The 13488-nt window shown below is 42.9% G+C and overlaps 1 protein-coding gene across 4 annotated transcripts in view; it reads right to left on the bottom strand.

The window, feature by feature from the left end:
* Positions 1-13488, bottom strand: part of LOC125245152 (complement C1q-like protein 4) — a 49858-nt gene that overhangs the window by 13716 nt on the left and 22654 nt on the right. The window contains exons 1-4 of one of the 4 annotated variants that reach the window (XM_048155642.1): positions 13211-13424; positions 12178-12225; positions 11874-12014; positions 10939-11779 (exon numbers count right to left, since the gene is read on the bottom strand). The exons of 2 other annotated variants lie outside the window; for them this stretch is intronic. In XM_048155642.1, the coding sequence (XP_048011599.1) occupies positions 11496-11779; positions 11874-12014; positions 12178-12225; positions 13211-13379 (642 nt within the window). In that variant the 5' untranslated portion in view covers positions 13380-13424 and the 3' untranslated portion in view covers positions 10939-11495. Of the gene's footprint in view, positions 1-10938; positions 11780-11873; positions 12015-12177; positions 12226-13210; positions 13461-13488 lie in introns of those variants that run through there. One more of the 4 variants, XM_048155646.1, reaches the window with a different exon arrangement.

Genomic DNA, 13488 nt, shown 5'->3' with positions numbered 1-13488 from the left:
ATTAAATATCCGCAATTATGTAAAAAACTTCGTTTTGCAAACTAGTCCTGGCTTTTTGCTCAACCTCAATAAAAACCAGTGCAGTACAATTCTCTGGATTCTCTAGATCAATAATTATCAAAAAAGAAAGCTGAATTTTACCCTTTGGGTAGCTATCACTATGGGCATGGTCAAATGCATGCAAAAGCCTCTAACTCCTAAATGAAAACTCAGATCTTCACAAAAATAGGTGAGCATTTGTGACATATGACTTTAAACAAGCATGAAAAATTCCATGTAGATCGGGCAAAAGATGCCTCTGAAACAGTAAAAAAGGTGAAGAATGACAGTGTTCCTATATTTACATTCCCTGACATTACATTTACATTTATTCATTTGGCAGACGCTTTTATCCAAAGTGACTTACAAGTGAGGAATACAACAAGAAGAGGCAAATAGACACAAGAAGTGCTCACAATACAAGTTTCAGACATTGCTCAAAGTAGCATAAACTAGAATAGGGAGGGATTAAAGGAAATGAAAGGATATGGTTTTTTTTAAGAAATTGCCATTTTGTCCACCAGATGGCAGCAGAGAACCACTCATTGGCTCATTCTGTTCAATAATATATTTCCTTTCAAGGGTATTGTCATAAGAAATCATATTTAAACTTTATGAAATCATTACAAATCACCTTTTTTTAAGGCTTACCTCTTCATTTGCTCATTTTAGATATTAGTTTTTGCAATTATATCACATTATGAGTACAGTGAGACTTGAAAATGATATTTTAGTGTTGTTATAGCCATTTTAGACAGAGTAGGCAGTTTATTACTAATCATTTCTAAAAGTCTTTATCTAAAAGTCTAAAGTCTATATATAAAAGGGGACTTTTAAAGCACCGTTGTGTGTTTGATCACCGCTTGTGCGTCACTGCTCGAGGCCCGCCCATTCTGGTTTTGGCTCTTCCCGGCCGTCTAACAGGTATGTGTCTGCTAACTAGTGAGCATCGACATGTGTGTCTGAGGTTACTAGTTCTATTTGGATTGCAGATTGCAGCAACATCGTTCATAGTGGTTGGTTGGCAGCTGCCCTCTTTCTCAACATGCTCCTGCTGTAATCCTGTGCCTTTTCGTGGGTTTGAGGCCCGTTTGTGCATGCGGCCGGACTCGTGACTATAGCGACGACATGGAGGAATGTGTAACTACCGCTATTGAGGTTTATAGTATTTTTATGTGGTAAATAATTAAACTTTTGATTATTTTTAGGAGGAATAGTTAATTTTAGGACCCATTGCATTTAGTGCAGCAACATTCTTCGATGCTGCTGCTTTGTTTATGTTAGTTTCTCTGATTTAAACCTGACCCTGACCTGACTTTGCTGTTTAATTTGTATTTCTTTATTTCTTGTTTATTATATTGGTATGTTTATATGAAATTGGAGTGAACATCCACCTCCAGTTGAGACATTTCTTAACCTTATAGCAGGTGTCTTGATTTTCTGGTCTCATGCCTAAGGCTTTACTTTTTGCTTTATTGTATTTTTCATTTAAATGTTAAGTATTTGTACATTGTGTGTGGTGGTGGGACTCTGTCACGGAGTGCAGAAGTCCTTTCTGTGCTGGTTTAGAAAGGTATAAACAGAAAATCACAACATATGTTGGACATGATCTTTATGTTATGAAGATGAGCGACTATTCCACTGAATTGAAAGACTTTCCTGGAGGAAGATATAGAGGATGTGAAGCTGCCGTCATGCTGCGTTCAGTTCTAGTCTGATCGTTTCTCTAGATAAGACCCTTATTCTTCGTCTGGTGTCGTTTAAAGCTCTTTGAAGCTGCACTGAAACTGTAATTTTGACCTTCAACCGTTTGGAGGCCATTGAAATCCACTATAAGGAGAATAATCCTGGAATGTTTTCATCAAAAACCTTAATTTCTTTTCGACTGACGAAAGAAAGACATGAACATCTTGGATGACATGGGGGTGAGTAAATTATCAGGAAAATTATTATTTGAAAGTGGAGTGATCCTTAAAGTAGACGCACGTCCGAATCTCGCAAGAATTAGTATGTCACCCAGGTAATTTTTGCCTACTCTTTTTTTGAATACTAAGGATTTGGACATACTTATTCGCTCTTCTACTGCTTTTCGCCTACTATATAGTAGAAAAGTTGGCGGTTTCAGACGCAGCGAATGACTAATGGAGCACATGAGGAGCAATGGAAGCATGACACAAATGAAATCATAAACATGAACAAAACTATACATTACACAAAAAAGATGTCAGCACGCCCGTCTTGGCGGGTATCCTAGCAAACATAGTAGGTTATGTCTTAAGTTAATTTGAACACTGGAGAAAGAACGCATGTGTTCAGTATCAGTGTACTGTATCTGTGCATTACGTCTTAAAGTGACAGCAGCCTAAAATCCATTCTGTCTGAATGTGTTTTTTTAATCAAACAACAAAAGTCAAGGAAATGACTCATTGCTCTTGACTGAATAGCTTTTGTAACTTAATTATTAATAATGATAATTCTTTATTTAATTTATACAGTGAAGATTATATGCAATGTTGTTTTGCTACTTTTGCTAACATTTGATTAGCTACTATTTCTGTACCTGAAAACTATTGTTAGATACCTGAAAAAAAAGCACTGTTTGTTATTCGTGTCTTTGCTCTACTGTATTTATTTTTGCTGTTGATTATTTGTTCTTATTTTCTACATTATATATATATATATATATATAATTATAATATCGTGAAAAATTATAATATTAATTATAATATCGTCATATAATTAGAATATCGTGAAAAAGTTCTTTTTTTTATTGTAAATTATTTTTAAAAATGAAACTTTCATATATTCTAGATTCCCTACATGTAAAGTAAAACATTTCAAAAGTTTTTTTTTTTTTAATTTTGATGATGTACAGCTCATGAAAGTCCAAAATCCAGTATCTCAAAATATTAGAATATTTCCTAAGATCAATCAAAAAATGGATTTTCAAAACAGAAAAGTTCAAGTTCTTTAAAGTATGTTCATTTGTACACTCAATAATTGGTCGGCAGCACATATTACAGCAAATGACTTGCTCCTAGCACAAATTACAGCATCAGTGAAGTGTGGCATGGAAGTGATCAGCCTGTGGCACTGCTGAGGCACCATTGAGCCTTCAGATCATCTGTATATTGTTGGATCGACTGTTTCTCATCTTTCTCTTGAAAATATCCCATAGATTCAGGGGTCAGGCATGTTGGCTGGCCAATAAAGCACCGTAATATCATGGTCAGCAAACCACTTGGAAGTAGTTTTTGCACTGTGGGCAGGTGCTAAAGTCCTGCTGGAAAAGGAAATCAGCATCTCCATAAAGCTTGTCAGCAGATGGAAGCATAAAGTGCTCCAAAATTTCCTGGAAGATAGCTGCATTGACTTTGCACATGATAAAACACAATGGCCCAACACCGGCAGATGTCAAGGCCCCCCAAATCATTACTAACTTCAGAAACTTCCCACTAGACTTCAAGCAGCTTGGATTCTGTGCCTCTCCAGTCTTCCTTCAGACTCTGGGACCATGATTTCAACATGAAATGCAAAATTTACTTTTATCTGAAAAGAGGACTTTCGACCACTGTTCACTGTCCAGTTCTTTTTCTCCTTAGCCCAGGTAAGATGCTTCTGATGTTGTTTCTGTTTCAGAAGTGGCTTGGTAGTCCTTTTCCTGAAGATGTCTGACTGTGGTGACTCTTGATGCGCTGACTCCAGCTTCATTCGACTCATTGTGAAGCTCTCCCAAGTGTCTGAATCGGCTTTACTTGACAGTATTCTCAAGCTTGTGGTCATCCCTGTTGCTTGTGCACCTTTGCCTACCCAATTCTTCCTTCTAGAAGAATTGGGTAGGCAAAGGTTGGGTAGGCCCAATTCTTCCTTCTTCCTTCCTTCAACTTTGCATTTAATATGCTTTGATACATCACTCTGTAAACAGCCACCACATTCAGTAATGACCATCTGTGACTTACTCTCTTTGTGGAGGGTGTTAATGATTGTCTCCTGGACCATTGCCATGTCAGCAGTCTTCCCCATTAGTGTGGTTTCAAAGAACAAGAGATACCCGGAATTTATACTGTAGGGATGGTCATTTAATGAAACTCAAATGTAAATATTCTAATATTTTGAGATACTGGATTTTGGACTTTCATGAGCTCTAATCAACAAATTAAAAAAAAAAAAAAAAAAACTTTTGAAATGTTTTACTTTACATGTAGGGAATCATCTCGGTTACGTATGTAACCCTCGTTCCCTGAAGGAGGGAACGGAGACGTACGTCAGTAGTGACTGACGAATTGGGATATCGCTAGAGAGCCCCTATCAGCTTCGAGAGAACTAAAACAAGCCAATGAACATTGGCGTGCGATATTTGCATAATGCGCACTGCCCACATCTGGGGGATATAAATAGGAAGCAGATGCAATCGCACTCTGTTTTTCGCTGAGGAGACAACTGGTGTCTGCACTGCAGCGAGGGTACAGAAACTGTGGCGACGGGACGTACGTCTTAGGGTTACATACGTAACCGAGACGTTCCCTTTCAGTCGGTCACGTTCGACGTACGTCAGTAGTGACCGACGAATTGGGATCCCAACTAAAGCGCCACAGTTACGAAACCCCTTCCAGTGCCCAGCGAAAGCCCGGCCACTCGTCGCACCCATTGGGACGGTGAAGGGGGCGAGCTAACGCCGAGAGAGTCTACTGCTGTTCCGATCTACCCACTAAGTAAACTAGACTACACTGGGGAAGCGAACCCGAAGGGACGCTGCGGAGCCACCACCTATCCATGGAGAGGAATTTACATGGAGAATACGTATGGACTGACGCTAGGGCAGTACACATACGAAGTCCCTGGAATGGCCCCACCTAAGTAACCTAGCAAACGTGTTGGGTGTCGCCCAGCCCACAGCTCTACAGATATTTGTCAGCGAGGCGCCTTGAGCCAGCGCCCAGGAAGAAGCCACTGCTCTAGGGGAGTGAGCTCTCAACCTGAACGGGCACGGCATGCCCAGGGAATCGTACGCCAGGGCAATGGCATCCACTATCCAGTGGGCCATCCTTGCTTGGAGACAGCCTTTCCCCTCTGCTGGCCTCCATAACAGACAAGAGCTGATCTGAGGTCCTAAAGCTTCGAGTTCTGTCCACGTAAACGCGCAGAGCGCGAACTGGACAGAGCGAAGCCAGGGCTGGGTCTGCCTCCTCCGAAGGCAGCGCTTGCAGGTTCACTACCTGATCTCTGAAGGGAGTGGTAGGAACCTTGGGCACATATCCAGGCACGATTCGTTGACCGAAAATGCGTGCAGGTCCCCTACCCTCTAAGCGAAGCCAATGCGACCAGGAGGACGGTCATAAGGAACAGTACTTTTAACTCGACTGATTGCAAAGGTTCGAAGGGATGACCCCGGAGAGATGTAAGTACCAGGGTCAGATCCCAAGAGGGTAAGGAGGAAAGGCGAGGCGGATTTAGTCTCCTCGCCCCCCTCAGGAACCTGACGATCAGATCGTGCTACCCCAGGGACTTGCTGTCAACTGCATGGTGATGTGCGGCTAAGCAGCAACATACACCTAGAGGGTGGAGGGAGACAGCCTTCGCTCCAGGCCCTCTTGCAGGAAGAAAGCACAGAACTGACCGAACATAATCGGGGGTCCTCTCGCGAGAGGAGCACCACAACAAACAGGTTCCACTTCAACGCATAGAGGCTCCTAGTGGAAGGAGCTCTAACGGAAGTGATGGTGTCTAGGACCGCTTACGGGAGATCACTCAGAACCTCTGCCTCCCGTCCAGGGACCACGTGAGGAGGTTCCACAGGACAGGACGCGGGTGCCACAGGGTGCCCCGTCTCTGAGTCAGGAGGTTCTTCCTCAGAGGAATGTGCCAGGGAGAGGCTGTCGCAAAGAGCGTAGGTCCGAAAACCAGGTCCGAGTGGGCCAGTATGGAGCCACCAACAAGACCTGCTCCTTGTCCCTGACTTCGCACAGGAATTGTGCGAAAAGGCTCACTGGGGAAAAACGCATATTGCGTGGGCCCCGGGGCCAGCTGCGTGCCAGGGCATCCGTGCCGAGCGTGCCGCCGGTCAGGGAATGGAACCACTGGCTGTGGGCAGTTCTGGGGAGACAACAGATATCTCTGGGCCTCGCCGAAGTGCTGCCAGATCAGCTGGACCACCTGGGGATGGAGCCGCCACTGGCACGAAGCGACCTCAGATGCTTCTGACTCCATAACGAGATGGCGGGCGAGTTGGGACATGCGGCGGAAGCGTAGACCACCTGAAGGTTGATGTACGCAACGGCTGCAGTGCTGTCCGAGTGGACCAGTACGTGCTTGTCTGACAGCAGCTCCTTGAAGCTGCCCAGTGCAAGACGTACTGCTAGCAACTCCAGGCAATTGAAATGCCAATGCAGTTCAGGCCCCGTCCAAGGCCCGACACTGCATGCCCGTTGTACGTGGCCTCCATCCAGTGGCCGAGGCATCTGAGACCACAGCATGCCTGGACACCTGTTCGAGGGGCACTCCCGCCCCCAGGAACAAGGGGTCCGACCACCGGATGAGGGTGCGACGGCAGCTCGGTGTCATGAAGACACGGCGCATACCGCGCTGCCACGCCCATCTCGGGACCCGGCCGTGGAGCCAGTGTTGAAGCGGCCACATATGGAGCAATCCGAGCAGCGTGACCGTGGCTGCAGATGCCATATGCCCCAGGAGCCTCTGAAAGTCTTTCAGTGGGGCCGCTGTCCTCCGCTTGAGCGTACTCAGGCAGTTCAACACTGACTGGACGTGCTCCTCGCGAGGGGCGAAGTCCGGGCGACCGAGTCTAGCTCGAGACCGAGATAAGAGATCCTCAGCCCGGGAGCGAGTTTGCTCTTGTCCCAGTTGACCAGAAGACCCAACCGGCTGAGGTGAGCTAAAACCATGTCCCTGTGTTCGCACAACTGCTCTTGCGAGCTGGCCAGGATAACCAGTTGTCAAGGTAGTTGCGAACGGTCTGTTCCCTGAGGGGAACAACGGCCGCGTCCGCAACCTTCGTAAAGATGCAGCGCGACAGGGCCAGCCCGAAGGGTAGGATTTTGTACTGACATGCTCGACCTGTGGCGAGGCAGAATCAAGACATGAAGCACGCATACTACAGGTCAAACACTGCAAACCAATCCTCGGGACGGACGCATTCGAAAATGAGCTTCTGCATGAGCATCCTAAACGGCAGCCTGAGGGTACCGGTTCAAGATGCGCAGATCCAGGATTGGCTGTAGCCCACCGCCCTTTAGGGTACAATGAAATAGAGGCAGTAACCCTGACTTCAAATCGGCTGGAGGGACCGGCTCGATTGCATCCTTCGCCAGGAGGACAGCAATCTCCGCCCGGAGAACAGGTGCAATGTCCAGCGACACCTGAGTGTAGTGGACACCCCTGAAAACTGGAGGACACCGGACGAACTGAATCGCATAGCCGAGTCTGATAGTACGAATGAACCAGCGGAACGGGCTGGAGAGCACACCAGGCTTCCAGACACCAGCAGAACCAAACGCACCACAGACGTACCGGGGGTGGGGCAGCGAACCAGAGTACGGGGACCCGAATCGGACGGCATGGTAGTGGCCCAGAGTGTGATCAGACTCTGCGAGGTAGCAGTGCGTATGGGAGACGGCACACAGGGCGCGGCCTGCACCAACACACTGACACCTGCTGGCGAAGTGAGAGGGGGCTGGGAGTGGCAAGGCGGAGCCTTGCACACTGCCAGTCACACCCACTTGGGACCTGGAAGACCAGAAAACAGCTCTTAGTGGGTACCGCTGGACTCTGGAGAGCCAGAGGCGGAACAGACCAAATTCTCCACCCGGCCCTCCTCCGGGGAGGGAGCGATGCGAGCATCGTCTCCCGAAGAACTGTTTACCTAGCTCCAGGTCGCCTATCTCCAAGACCGCTACCCGCTAGCCAACTGGGTTGACTGCGGGCTGGATTTTAGGCCAGCTTGTGAGATGAGTGCATCGAGAAAGCGTACTTTGACGGCGACACATCCCAACAAGGCTAGCCAGGGGTGTTTCTGGACCACCAAGGTGGACATCGTCTGGCCAGGGCGTAGCTCAACCCCGACTCAGAACTACCCAATGCAATGAGTACTTTGGCCTACCAAGGACTTGCCGGGGCCAAGACTCTTGCAGGGCAGAGGTGGTGTGCCCGTAGCACTGCCACCCCACCCTAGAGGGTAGTGAGAGAGAAAAAACTTGCAGTGCAGATTATGGGCCCCTTGGCGTACCATTTCAGACGCCAAAAAAGGCCACAAACTGACACGTTTTTCCATGCACTTCCAGGCTAAGAAAGGGGGCGGGGCAAGGCGGAAACGTGTCGCACAACGCCCCCAGAGGCCTGGGAAAGCATTGTTGTCAAGTCTGAATCTGATTCAGCACGAGCACACCACAACCATGGGACTCTCAGCTTCATCTTCATTTTCAGAGCCCAACAACACTCTCTCCAATGTAGCAGTCGACATCTGATCCTCTGCTGAAGCTCTGAATAAGACGCTAGGTCCCCCATGAGAAGGACCAGCAATCCAAGCAGAAGCTACCAGCCATGTTGAACAGTGAACGTGGCCGCCCAACTGTCTGATTCAGAAAAATAACTAGATCAGGGAATAAGTGAGGGGACTCTACCTCATTAAAAGGCACTCGAGTCTCGACCGTGCATCTAGAGCGCCAGACGACGCGCAGGGTTGCCATAGCAACGCGCGTTGTCAGCCGACAGCTCGATGGCACACGGTGCCATCGAGCTGCTCAAGCCCTTACGAGAAAGGCGAGACAAACAACGCGCCGACGTGGGCATGCTCTCATTTTCACGAGAACATGAACCACCCACAAACACAGTCTCAGCACGCTAAGCAGACATGAGAGAAAGTGATTGTGGCCATCAGCAAGGATAGGAAACGACCGCCTCCAGAAACGCACAGACTGAATGACGTCTTGAAAAAGACGCAGTGTCTGTCTGTGAAGTCTGATATTAGAAGGGGAAATTACAGCTCTTTCTGTGTCGAGACACACAGGGAGTGTCATGAGAGTGTGTACACACACACAGGAGACCGGCCCAAATCGCACACCAACTTTATGGATTTACAGCGGAACGCTGTTTCACAGCAGTAGTTTCTACCTGGCTCCTGAAGCTCGCGGACTCGCTGCGGAGTCGTAACACCAACACGGTAAGGCTGCTTCTTTTCGTTCTTCAGACTTGTCAGTCAGGCTGTAGGACACCAAAGTGTTGGCTCCGAAGCGAAAGACAGAGTGCGATTGCATCTGCTTCCTATTTATATCCCCCAGATGTGGGCAGTGCGCATTATGCAAATATCGCACACCAATGTTCATTGGCTTGTTTTAGTTCTCTCGAAGCTGATAGGGGCTCTCTAGCGATATCCCAATTCGTCGGTCACTACTGACGTACGTCGAACGTGACCGACTAAAAGGGAACTAGTATAAATGAAAGATTCATTTTTTAAAATAATTTACAATGAAAAAATGAACTTTTTCATGATATTCTAATTATATGACCAGCACCTGTGTGTGTGTGTGTGTGTGTGTGTGTATATATATATATATATATATATATATATATATATATATATATATATATATATATACATACGCACACACACACACACATTGGTCACTATTCTGTTGACTATAGTGATAATTGAATGTAAAATATAAGTTTTTGTTTTTCATCAAGTGTTAGTTTTCATACATTGTAAAACTTTTTTCTATTTTTATCTCAAACTATGATATGAAGCCACGTCAGATCAAAAAGGAAATGATTTCACACATTGTACGTTATGAAGTGAGTAAGAGTAAAATCATGTCATTAAATATTCTCTTTTGTTAGACAACAGGCCTGTTAACGCTTCCCATTTTAAGTATGTAAAGATGTTAGGGTCGTTTTTCTTTCAAATGCACACTATAAGTGACAAACTCACAGCACTGATGGCTGATGTACTAATGAACATTGGTAGCCGAATAGTAGTAGACCCGAAGAGTCCTCAATGAAAGTGATTGCTGAGACAAAATTCAAAGATGAAAGAAGAAATCCACAAAGGAGAGGACCTGGATGCTTCTGAGATTTGAAATGCAAAGATTTTGCTCTCCATTAGCAATATGATTACAACATGAGTAGATGATGTGACAGAATACTAGGAATGATAGGCTGACATGGACTTACAAGGAACACTGTAAGATTTCACATTTTCCATCGTTCAAATTAACATTTTTCCATCGCAGTAGAATAATCAGTTGGCAGCAAACATTTCCTGCGTGATTATTTCATTACATAATCAAAGTAATATAGCATGCATCACAAAAGGGAAATGTTCATAGAAGCTTCATTTAAACTTAAAATATGTCAGTAATTTAATGCACTATGAAAAAGTCTGACTATTTCAATGTTCCATTTCCATTTTTTCAATTACATTGTTAGCTAACTGCGTGATTTGTATATGTACATTTCTGAAATTACATAATTTGGACACAGTCAACTCTGATAACAGATTACTCTAAATTGTAATGTTGAAACACATTTTCTGTAAAGTTGTTTTTCTTTTGAATTGAATATTTCCAAACAGGGAAGGGAACATCAGCATAATCAACTGTGAATGTAAAGAAGAAAGTTCAACACTTATACTCCAAGTGTCAAGCAGTGATTGGCCAGACTTATTAGTTATGAATGAGTGACGTGGCATTAGAGTCTTCCTGGTTGAACTTTCACTAAAGCTATCATAGCTGACAAAATACTGTGATAAAGCTGGATTATATTTCCCCCAAATCAATAGAAAATGACAACTTGGAACACATGTACTGTAGGTGGTAGTATTTGGTAGTGCTCTTTCATTAGTGTCCTAACTGTTTCTTTTCCAAAATATATGACTTTAATCAAGTTATATGCATGGAAAATTATTTATGACATTCAAGTACAATTTCAAGCATTTACATTAAAAAATAATATTGTTTGACATACAGGTGATACAGGTTTAGTAATAAATGAAAGAATAATGAAAAAACAAACAATAATACAAAGCAGTGCATTTGTATTAGCACTACATTTGAAGGTCTTTTGAAGACTATTTAAAATCTTTCTTCCCTTCTTGTCTGTTGATTGTGTCATACTTAAAAATAAAACAAAATTAATCAGTTTCATCTGTCTTGCCAAGCTTTGGTTATGTATATTATATTCAGTTTGTTTTCATTGGTCACATGTGTTTCTTTGTCTTTATTTACGGACACTAACCATTCATCTCAGCTGCTCATTTAGTGCGTCACCACTGGGTATTTCAATTCCTCCTTGATCACCTTGTGATGTATATGTTTATGTTTGTGTATGTGTTTACATGCTGTTACGCTTTATTGCCTGCTTGTGGATTGCAACACCTTATTATTTTTTATTTTCTTCACAGATTCAGGAAAGTTTGACTATTTTATCTGAATGAAACACCAGAAAATTTACATAGTAAAAAGAAGGTGTCCACTAAAGGTGTTACGTCTGTTACCATCTGTGTAGATACGACGGTTCTCCCAAAGCTGAAGATGGATCTGGTCCCCTTGTTCCAGCAGAAGGCAGACAGCGTTGCTCGCAGTGTCCTCTGTGTCTTGTCCGGGAGGGTTATCGGTTGCTCCGACCACAAAATTGCCATTTTTTAACAATCTCACACCGGTCGGCATGCCCCAAGGATTGAAGACCACAAAGTTGAAGTAATACACTCCTTTTACTGGTGCAGTGAAGATTCCTGTTGATAACGGTTGAAACTTGGGTTCTTCAAACTTGAAATTTGAAAGCATCATGTTTACAATTTCTTTGAGCAAAGTGATGACACCTGTTACCTGTATTTGTGTCGTAAGCATTTCCAATGTTAGTTAGCGCATTTTCATACACAAGAGAGGTTGCTTCTTGATAAGGGCCAATAAATTTGTGGCTATTCCTTAAAGCTGACAGTGTGGCTGAAAATGCTACTTTCACCCTTTCTGAAAAAAAAAATGGGGAGAAGAAAATGAACAAGCAAACAAAAAGAAACATCCTTTAAGTATCTTTTCATTTCATTAATGTAATGTTATTACTTGTTGGATCTTGTTTCATTGCCCTAAACTTCAAAATAAAGGCAAAGAGAATTAACTGTTAATTATTTACCTGAAGCATCGGTCTTCTCCTCCAGTTTTTTCAGATTTGTAGTCAGTGCTGCATTGATGACAAAACATTACAAACTATTTTAAGTGTTTTTCCATTAAGCTTTCTGCTCAAAGAAATAAACTGGTCTCTCCAGTGTGTGGCCAGTCAAGTTGTTTAATTTTTCTTTTTATTTCTTTCCTTTTCATTAATTTTAAGCATTGTACATTACCTTTTGTTCTTGTTTTATAGTCCCTGGCTGACGTCATCATTAAGAGCATATAAGTTTTCCAACATGGCCTTAATTTTTGTGAATTCTCTAATATTCATGAAAAACATCCTGTATTGAAATTTTGCATTTTTGTTTATTTTTAATTCAATAGCGTTATACATATATAATGTATAATATATAAATCAGAGTGTGTAACCATTATCACTTTGTGGTTCAAACGAGGTCAACACAGCGGCTGAGAAAGCCAGTTTAGGAGCTAAAACAAACATATGAACTATTTACAAATGATCTCGCTGCTTTTTTTTATTGTACTTTTTATACAGAGAGTGTAACTTATATTCTGTATGAACAGTAATTGTATAGAGCTATAAAGCTTATGAATATAAAAATAAAAAAATCAGTGTTTATAAATGACTAATTTAACCTTTAAAAAAAAAAAAAAAAAAAAAAGCTGTAACAGCCTTTTCAATTTTTCCTAGGGTTGTTTGTAGACTTTTTAAAGTGACTTTTGATTTACAAGTATTTTGTAACCTTGATTCAGCTTTATTAGTTCATCCATTTTGATCTTTGTGTCAATCGTTGTATCATAAAAAGTCTTCAGTTCTTTTGCCTGTTCTAAAATAATCATTCAAGAAATAATCAGTGCATACATAGACAGAAAATGAGAGCTGAAGAAATATAGATTCACTTTCTTAATCTTTGTTCTTAAAGTAGTAGTTTAGACAGCTGACATCACAGTATGAGCAATATGGTGTTATAAATATGCAGATTATTGCATTTCATTTTATTCTGGGACTACCCTGTCATGTATGTCCATCACATTACCTTTGTTTTCTGTTCTTAGTTGATCTATTTCAGTCTCCAGAGATTTCATTTTTGTTTCCATGGTCTTTATTTTCCCCAGTTCTTCAATGATGTTTATGTTTGGTGAAAGTACCTCATCTGCCGATATAGCCCACACATTGAGCATTAAAACTGTTATAAAAATCAACATTATTGTGCTCTCGGTTTCTAGCGATGTACTGAATCAACTGAATTAAGCTTCTCTTATATTTAAAGACAACTTACGTAATTGTTTAAACTGTCCAACAGACTTTAGACTG

Source organism: Megalobrama amblycephala, linkage group LG14, assembly GCF_018812025.1.
Source record: "Megalobrama amblycephala isolate DHTTF-2021 linkage group LG14, ASM1881202v1, whole genome shotgun sequence".
NCBI lineage: Eukaryota > Metazoa > Chordata > Actinopteri > Cypriniformes > Xenocyprididae > Megalobrama > Megalobrama amblycephala.
This window is presented reverse-complemented; position numbering and strand designations above follow the sequence as displayed.